A 9,834-nucleotide genomic window follows, 5' to 3' on the forward strand; every position below is an offset into this window, starting at 1 on the left:
CATCAGAATGGATGCCAGGGCTACTGCCTGAAGGCCCTGCTGTGCCAGGGGTTATATCTCTGGTTGCTGGATTTGGGGAGGTCTAGAGCTCTGGAAGGGGGTTGGGGGTGGACAGGACCCTGGGCAACAGCATTTTATTGCCTGGGACAATATTTGCATATTTTAATAACTCTGGTTACGAGCTGAATTAAGATTTGTTTCAACCTGGGAACACCTTCAGGTCTCTTAGGATCTAACCCAGACCATCAGCCGGTAGAAGACCAGGAGTTCCCGGGTAGTGGGCAGTGTGGGCAAGGCTGGGATTCTCAAGGCGGCCTTGGGGGCTCAGTCCTGAGAGGTCAACCCCTCTCTGACCTCAGGCCAGTGGCCCTGGAAGATCTGTCCCCATCTCCAAGAAAGCAAAGGGATGTTCCCGCCCCAGGCACGAGGGACAGAGCAGCAACTCACAGCAGGCGTGCAGGGGACAGCCCCTGGGGGTGAGTGTGGGGGAGAGAGGGTCATCCTCACGAGCACGGGCATCTCGTCGTCCGACATCGAGCTGGCTGGCTTGTCTCTGGCGGAGGGGGCGGCAACGACGCTGTTGGCGAAGCCCTGAGAGCTGGGCTTGGGCACGAGAAGCTTGACAGGGACAGACACGGGCATGACCATAGGCGTGAGGCTTTCTGCCTCAGGAGGGAGCTGCGGTGGCAGTGGAGGCGGCAGTGGCTGGGGCTGCGGTGGCGGGGCCTTCTCTCCTTCCTCCTACACAGACAATAAAGGCTTTGATCCTGGGCTGAGAGCAGCTCTCACAGGGGGGATCGCTCTGCTTTTCCTGACAGGGTCCAGGACATCATGCAGGGGACGGAGGACCGCTGCGGGGCAGCTTCCTTCCTGCTAACTGCGCTCCTTGGCTCGAGTGATGCCAGTGGGCAGCAGACAAGGCCATGCACTCTCTTGTTTACATTTTACATATCTTGACCATGTGTCACTTGTATATTAAAACATGTTAAAAATTTTTGGTGGTTGTCACTGCTTTTATAGACAATGATATGGATTTGTAATCAGGCAAAAAAGCAACAACACACCCTCTTGTGTAGGACCTTTGAATACATTCTATGGGCCTCAGTTTACTCATCTGTTAAGTGGAAGACAAAGCTTTTATCTGGCATGGTCAGGAGATGGAGTGACCCGGGTAATGCAACACTTTGATGAACAGGGAGTTAATTCCTCAACAGTGTTCAAAGAACCGAGAAATTCTTTGAATTTTAATCTAACTCGCAAACTGCTTGGACAGGTCACGACATGGGTATCCTACCTGGATAATCCTGAAGGCATTTAAAGCTCTTTGGATGCTAGAGTCTAACACTATTGCACTGGAGAACAGAGGAAGCTGGCTGACAGCCTGGTGGCCACATGCTGGCCATCGACTACTCATCTGGAAGGCCCACGTGACCTTGGTCTTGGCTGCTTTAAGCAGAAGTTGAAAATAATATCACACCTACATGTTTCTTGGCTGTCTTCTCCAGGGGGTGGGAGGCTGGGTTCCCTAAGAGGGTTTCCAGCACTTCTGATTCTGGCCCTCATTCACGAGGCCGGTGGAAGTGGGGGCTGCCGGACCCGACTGGCTCCCAGCGTCTAAGGTTAGGCCTTCCCGTTAAGAAAGGACTGTGCCTCCCCAGGTGCCCGCACGGGGCTCACCTCACTCTCTGATGGCAGCAAAGCAAAGCAAGCAGCACATGGCCTGGGAAGGGCGGGCGGCTGGCACCGGCTAACCTGTTTGAGGCTGGGGGAGGCCCTCATGCCCCCGTGGGACCGCATGTGGCCATTCAGGGCAGGCAGGCTCTTGAACTCCTTCAGGCAGATGGAGCACGTCAGCTTGTTCTTGGCATCCATCTGTTCTCCAAACACTGCTTTCGGTTGGCCGCTGCTCCAGGGGAGGGACAGACAGAGAGGACACGTACGTGAGGAAGGGGAACGGATTTATCCAGGACCTCACACCCGACAACAAACCCATTTTATTCATTCAGTGCTCCCATATCCACGGCCCCAACTGCATCTCCCCAATACTCTGCAGAGAGCTAAGCCTGATTTACAGATGGAAAACAGGCTCAAGAGGGGGAAAGGGCTTGTTCAAAGTCATGCAAGAGTTGAACAAAATGTTCTTCTTCGTCCCAGGCCTCAGGTGCTAGTTTTTTCCTCCTATGGTGGCTTATTATTACCTTTCTAGGGTCAGCTAGGCACACTTCTTCCAGAACCTTCCCTTAGAGACGCGGCTTCGGGTTCAGCTTCCAGCCTCCACATTTTAGTGCTTCACTGGGTTCTGGCTACGTCTTTAATTATTTACCATGCCCACGAGGGGAGGAAACAAGTCTGAAGTATTCACAGTGGCATTCCCAAAGCTTAGCTCCATGCCGGGCACACAGTAGGTACTCAATACGTACTGACTGAAGAATGGACAGCAGACAGGACACACGCTTTGCTGCTTACTTGATGTGCACGTTTAAACTCGGAGCCGCAGTTTTCACGTTTGTAAAATAATAGCTAACCGTGGTTGAGTGCTCACTCTATCTGGGCACATGGTAGTCACGCCCACCCTCGCTGGGTTACCTGATCACACATACTGTAGAGTGCCTAGCACATAGTCAGTGCTCAACGGCTGCTATTACTATCCCTATAAACTTCTTTGAGGAACTGACTTTGAATTTGGAAATGAATCATGAGGGACAATGCAGGGAAAAAACCCGGTCTCCCAAAATGCCAATGAGCCACCTCACATCCATCCTACCTTGACTCAGGGGACCCTGGCTGGGCTCTGCCATCCGGTAGGTGCATCTAATGTTGAGCCATGCAGGACACCGAAAGAAAAGAAGAGGAAAAAAAAAAAAGCGTTTTTGACGGGAGGAGTCCTTGAGCAGGGGAACCCCGGGGCCGTACCTCCCGGACTCTGCCCATTTTCCACCTGGCACTGCCTGCTCTCTGCCTGGCACTGGCCGTGCTCACAGCTGCTCACTCCCGCACTCTTCCACTCCTGAGACTTCCTCCCCGGGACTGCTCCCTAACCACGGCCACTCTAGGAGCTGCCACCAGCCACAGCCCAGCGGGACTCACATCCCGACTGTGCATAGCCAGGCCCCAACCCCAGGAGAGACCCAGAATGGAGGGCTGTGTGAAACAACATCAGAGACCTGCCGCTGAAATTCTCTCCCGGCCTTGACCACGTCATCTTATTCTTCTATCACAAAGGCTCTCAGTTACGACTGGGCCCGAGCCCCTAACAAAACAGAATCAGGGGGAGTTCATCTCTGGCCTTCAATCTCGATCAGAGCCCTCTCTCCACCTAACCTGTCCTGGTCACCGTCCTCCCCTCCCCCGACCGCACTGTCATACGAGGGTAGCACTTGGACTATGACGGCCCATGAGCAATACCCGGCCCACAGCTGGCTGCTTTGTGGTCAAATGCATTTGGGGAACAAGCAAGGTTTAATAACTGTGGCCTACAGGCTAGGCCTGGCCTACGGACACGTTCTGTGTGGCCAGACTGTTCGTTAAAATCCTGAATAAGGATGCCATTAGGTGGGGCACATGCTCTCCAGGCCACCGCAGTCACCCCGCTGCCGCTGATCTCATCCCAGGCCATTTCACTCATTCACTTTACCTGCCTGGATCCTGTGGGCCGCTAAGGTTTCATCTCTGTAACTACATGCAGTACCCCTTTGGGAGAGTCCCAGTGCACATCAGCATTTTAAAGGCACCGAGAAGCCCTGTTTCACTTTAAGAAACCTCAACCCAGCCCTCGCCTGGCCCCAGCAATATTCATTAAACAGTGAACATTCTATGGAGCTCCTGTTCGGAGCAATATACTTTGAGAAGTGCTATCATAATGTGATCTCCCTCCCAAAAGGGGGACAATTTCACAGGACAGCCCCCATGACAGATCCAAGGGGAGCCAGACGCTCCCGCCGTGTGGTCCCCGGGCACGTGACTCAAGGCTTTAGTCATCACGTACATCATTCAGGACCTGATGTGGTGTTTTGGCCATTTTCTTAGTGAGATTAGAAGGCTTTTATAGGCAAAGGACGGAGTCAAACCTGATTCTGTATTCCAAGCACCTGACATAGAAGTGCCTGGCACATGTAGCACAGGTAGGTTAAGGTGTGTGGAACGAATAAAGAACAAAAGGGTTGAAGGGGTTTGAGAGAGGGCTGGGCACCGTGTAGACTCGGCCTGGCTGGCCCCGTCGCCGAGATGCCGGGAAAAACTTCCACGGTGAGAATACCTGGGGCCACATGGCGCCGGGAGACAGCTGCTGGTGCTGAGGCCCCACGTTGTTGAGGTGGATCCCACTGGGGGACAAGAGCGGCCGATGTGGGAGGGCGCCGCTAACCCGGTTCAGGTCCAAGCTGGCTGGGTCTCCCATTCCTGTATCAGACGCCCCCAGGTCCCCATGGGAGCTCAGCATGGCCTGGGCCTGCCTCTCGCCTGGGTAAGTCTTGGGCTGACTGTCCTCACGCTGCTGGTGCTGGGACAGGTGGCTCTGCTGGTAGAGGGGGTGGCTGTAGGGTTGCTGGGGCTCCTGGTAGTAGTACTGGGGCATGGAGCCCAACTGAATCAGCTGCACCGCGTGTGCCTGCTCCGGGGTGTACTGGTGGGAGTCCCTGTGATAGGAAGGGGGCTGCAGGTGCATCTGTTGCTGCTGCTGCTCTTGCAAGTGCTGCATCATGGGTGGGGACTGATAATACTGAGGTATCTGCATGGAACCCTGCCGCTGCTGCAGCTGCTGCTGTGGCTGCGGCTGGAGCTGTGACGGGCGAGTCGGCTGCGGCTGCTGCATTTCTTGCATGGACATACGCTGCTGCCCAGCTTGCTGCTGTTGCTGCTGCGGGTAATACTGGTGCTGCTGCATCTGTTGCATGTGCTGGGACAGCATCTGTGGGCCCTGCAGCGGCTGTCCTCCCTGCACTGGCATCTGAGCCAGTGGCTGCTGGTAGTCATAGTACAGGTGCCCTTGGCTAGGGAGCTGCCCGACCTGGAGAGCTGGTTTGGACAGCCCGCCAGTGAAACCTGGGTGAGGCTGCTGGGGCATCTGCTGGTAGCGGGAAGGGACAGACGGCGCTGGGGGCTCCATGGGCTTCTGGGACAGCAGCTGGCGGAGGGCACTGTCAGGGGTTCCATCCATCACTGCTGACTGGGTGTGCAGCACCTGGGCCATATTGTTGACCTGGATCCGCAGGTTTTGGTTGGCAAACACCTGGGTGAAAGAGTCTAGCTTGTGCAGGACACCGCTGGTGAGCTTCTGGGTCCGGATCTCGCTGGCCTGGGAGTAGGTGTACTGGTAGCCTTCGGAGGGCTCAGCCTGGGCTGGCGCCCCCCACATCATGTTTGAGTTGGTCAGGTTGCCACGGAGCTGGACGTGGTTTCCAGGCCCTGCGTGGCCACCCCACCCTCCCTGCCTCGAGGTATCCACTTGGCCAAGGTTTTTGGAGCCAACAGGCAAGCCTAGACCATCCCGAGTATCTTGAGGGAAGTGGGGGGAAATGGGTGATGCCTGAGGGGCCTCCATGCCGGCCCCCGTGACTGTATTCCCATAGTTGTGGTTCAGCCCGCCGTGGACGCCGAGTGGTGGCTGTTGGTAGAAAAGGTTCTCACTGCTGTGGGCCACGTGGTTGGTCTTGTACAGCTGCTGATCCCCCATGGTGCCGGCCTTGGTGGTGAACGTCCAGCCACAAAACCATAAAAGGAGGTCAGTGAAACAAACCCAGAAGGACGGAAACCCTGAGAAGGTGCGAGAAAGCGTCCACACTACTCCACGGCTGACATGTCTGCGACCGTGGCTGGAGCCAGGCGTTCCTGTTGACCTGCACCGCTCATGTGCAGAGTGGGGGCTTTCACATCCCCACCCGGGCTTCGGTACGGACCAAACACCACCGTGGCGAAGAGATGCCGCTCACACCTGCAAGACAGAGGCAAAGAGCAGGAAAGGATTTAGGTACATGATGTCTTACAGTGAGCAATTATTTCTGTGACCAGTTACAGAAATAAAGACAAACGGGAGACTCGATTAGAGACAGTGTCACACACACCACACCCTTTCCACCGACTCTACACGTCTTGACCCTCACTTTGAAGCCATTCATTACCCAATGGCTCATTAGTTTATTGATCTGTCCATTCATTGTTTTGCTCACTGATTAATTAATTCACCATCCATTCTTCTGGGACCCTGCTATGGAGAGCCCAGCTTTATTCTAGGCCGTGTGGGAGATGCGAAGAAGTTGAAGACCTTCATTAATCAATTTATCTGCTCAACAAATACTTATTAGACACCTCCTCGGTGTAAGGCACAATGTAGAAAGTGATTGAGCCCTGGGCCAGCTCTTGAAGAGCTTACAGTTAGAAAAGGTGATGGGTCCATGAGTAAGTACGATACAAGGAGGGAAGAGGCGCATGTAAATCAAAGGTAAAAACCACAGCGTGGGACCTCACAGACTGGAGAGCGTATCTCCAGCGAACAGAGCGAGAGACAGTGCTTGTAAGAGTACTGCCCTTGTTAGTTAGCCTGTGAGGTCAACACAGCTCCTGCTTCCTTGTGGTCCCTGCTCAGGGAAACGTCTGTGCCAGGGCTGGCCACCTGGCCAGAAGCCTATGATGTGGCCTGGCACCGAAACTAGTCTGGGCCAATAGATGCCCTCTCTTAGAAACACGAACTAGGAAATGTGAAGAGGCTGGTCTAGTCTGGTTTGAGTCCATACAGGTTCTTTCGTGAACTTCAAACTGGGGTATGCAAAGCCTGGGAGTAAATGGAGACTTTATATAAGCTACACGCGCCCTCCAGGTTTTCAGAGAATCAATTTCCAGATCGTCAACTTCCATAGAAACTCTTCTAGGACGGATGGCTGCCAGAAATGTGAGTTGTCCTCTTATACCTGCTCTTTCACAACAGACCTCCTCCCCTACAAGAGAAGGGCAAACCTCTTACCCTCCCACCCGAGTCGCAGCTGAGTTCACTGCCCAGGACGAAGCTCCTGGCCACCACACGAGAAGACACTTAGGAACTTGAGAAAGCAAGCGCCTCCGATCCAAGCGAGTTCCTGTGTTTTCTTTCATGCTGGGTGGTCTCCAGTCCCTTTTTTTTTTATTTGGAAGACCAAACAGAAGTAATTAAAATGAAATTGTCAGTGAGCACTATGTGATTTCTGGCATAGAACTCAGAAGCAGATCAAGAACTGAGTGACCCTGCTTTATCCAAGTTTTATTTCTATCTACTGGTTGATATGAATGTGGGTTTTCAGTGCATTTAAATAAAGAATGGAAAGACAATCGATGCTGATCCTTGTCTCACGTCTCATGCCACAAAACAATATTCTTCTTTGGATAAATAAACAAGTTGAAGAAATAACCCAGAACCAGCAATATTCTATATCTGGACCTGGGTGATAACTACATGGGCATGCTCACCATGTGATCACCCAAACAGCACACTTCGACCTGGTCACACACAGGTGTGTATATTGTATGTCAATAAAAAAATTATTACAAGGAATGTATTTTGTGTCACGGTGGTCTATCTCTCTTACCATCTTGTCCAACGTAGGCCCTTGCCCTGTCATGCTGCTCCCTCTCTCTGGAATATTCTTTCATTCTTTCCTTACTTGGCCAAATGCTGCACATCCTGCAAGTCTGACCCTAACAACCACTTCTAAAACGTGTTCCTGCCCTCAGAACCCACTGCATTACCTGTCCCATGTACTTCTGTTTGCATTTAATACAACTAAATTCAAAATATTCGTGGAATAGCCGAAACCGGTTTGGCTCAGTGGATAGAGCGTCGGCCTGCGGACTGAAAGGTCCCAGGTTCGATTCCGGTCAAGGGCATGTACCTGGGTTGCGGGCACATCCCCAGTAGGAGATGTGCAGGAGGCAGCTGATCAATGTTTCTAACTCTCTATCTCTCTCCCTTCCTCTCTGTAAAAAATCAATAAAATATATTTAAAAAAAAAATATTCGTGGAATAAAAAAATTATTTTAAAAAATGACTCAGCATCACCATCTCACTAAGAGATGCATTTTCAATATAATTTTAGTTTTTATGCTTATTAATTATTTATCAAAATGAGTAATACACTTGTGTCATTTTGATCAACTGTACACTATTAATAATTGTAACAATAACTCAAACTAGAAGAAAATGTTAACACTTAGAGCTTTATGATTTCAGGAAATTAAAAAACTTTTAACTTCATATAAAATTGTTACAGAGAAATATGTTAGGGAAACAAATGAAAGAATTTTAAGCATAAAAATATATTACATATATTACATTAGGATGAAATTCCACGGGGGAAGTGAAACAGAAATAAAATTTCAAGGAGAAAAGGAGCACTATTAACAAAGAGTGTGTGCATGCATTTTTAAAGTGGGTGATGGTAGGTATCAGATTGCTAGGGTGTTTAGATTCTACTGGATACATTGCAAACAGTGATGTAATAGTTTTACTTAAAAATATCAGTGCTTATACTAGTAACATACTGGGAATCACACCTCTACCAATGTCTGATTAAAAATGTCGATGTAAGCTTAAAGATGTGTGAGGGGGTATGGCATTTTACAAAATCCTTTGGTAGGGGCTTTTAGGCAGAACTTCGAAGACACGGCAGTAGGGCCACTCCGACTGCAGGCTGGCCTCAGCTGGCCCCTGACCCTTCTGAACAACAAAGGAGACGGACGAGTTCAGAGGGAGGGCTTTGGTTTGGCGGAATGAAGGGTGGATGAAGGAAAGCAGTGGGAAGGTATGCGTGAGCCGGGAATGGCCACTGAAGGCTTCCGAGCAAAGGCTGGGGCTTCAGGACCAGGGAGACCCACCCCTCGCTGCTCACAGTGTGGCCCCGAATCACCGGGAGCTTCAGCCCAGAGCTATTCACCAGAAGCTGCATTTTATCAAGACCCCCAAGTTGCTAGTGTGCATACTGAAATTCCAGAAGCAATGGGTTGGCAGGTTCTGGCTGCCTCCAGGTCCGACACAGTGAAGACCTGAACTTGGTGAGCAGGGAGAGATGAGGAATGAGAGAAACACCCCCCACGCCGCCAGTGGGATGTGACTGTCCCTCCTCCAAGTGCCCTGCCCGTCAGGGGCTGATGACCCAGTCTGAGGAGACACCCTTCCTTTCTCACACACGCTCTCTCCCTTGACATCTGCACCCACCACACATTCCCGGGACACCCCATGACCACCCCAGCTCAGAGGGCCGAGGTCCCGATTAGCTGCCTACTCCACATCGCCATGTGCAGGTTCAAAGGCAAACTCAGTATCATCTCCTCCAAAGTGGACACGCGTCCACAGTCTCCCCCTTGACTCCGCCCTCCCCCTTAGTGACCACCACAGCCTCTCAATTCCCCTCCCCGTATTTTCTTAGCTCCATCCACCTTTCCTCTGGTTCCACTGGCTCATCCTCACCCAAGACTTCCTGTTCATCTCCTGGACTATTTCACCAGCCTGCCCACCTGTCTCCTTGCTCTCAGCCTGTCCAGTCTCCTGACAACAGCAGGAGAATGAACTTTCGGAACCTGACTCTGATCCCGTCATGCCATTGCTTAAAACCCATCCTGGCATCCTAGCGCTCTCAGGTCAGAGGTCAAGATCATTAAGGTCCCCAGCCTCACAATGAATCCCTCTTCCGACTTTCTTTTCTTTCTTTCTTTCTTTCTTTCTTTCTTTCTTTCTTTCTTTCTTTCTTTCTTTCTTTCTTTCTTTCTTTCTTTCTTCTCTCTCTCTCTCTCTCTCTCTCTCTCTCTCTCTCTTCTTTCTTTCTAAAGTTTTCATTGATTTTAGAGAGAGGGAGAGGAAAAGAGAGATACAAA

The 9,834-nt window shown here is 51.5% G+C and overlaps 1 protein-coding gene across 1 annotated transcript in view; it reads right to left on the reverse strand.

The window, feature by feature from the left end:
• The window catches only part of TRERF1 (transcriptional regulating factor 1), a gene marked incomplete at its 5' end in the record, with an annotated part of 39,502 nt that extends 33,831 nt beyond the window's left edge, over window positions 1-5,671 (reverse strand). The window contains 4 exons of the mRNA XM_081093818.1: window positions 448-741; window positions 1,753-1,903; window positions 2,765-2,811; window positions 4,256-5,671. Of these exons, the coding sequence (XP_080949944.1) occupies window positions 448-741; window positions 1,753-1,903; window positions 2,765-2,811; window positions 4,256-5,671 (1,908 nt within the window). The remainder of the gene's footprint in view (window positions 1-447; window positions 742-1,752; window positions 1,904-2,764; window positions 2,812-4,255) is intronic.
• Between the last annotated feature and the right edge of the window lie 4,163 nt (window positions 5,672-9,834).

This window comes from Myotis nattereri (assembly GCF_964212035.1).
Source record: "Myotis nattereri genome assembly, chromosome: 6".
Lineage (NCBI taxonomy): Eukaryota > Metazoa > Chordata > Mammalia > Chiroptera > Vespertilionidae > Myotis > Myotis nattereri.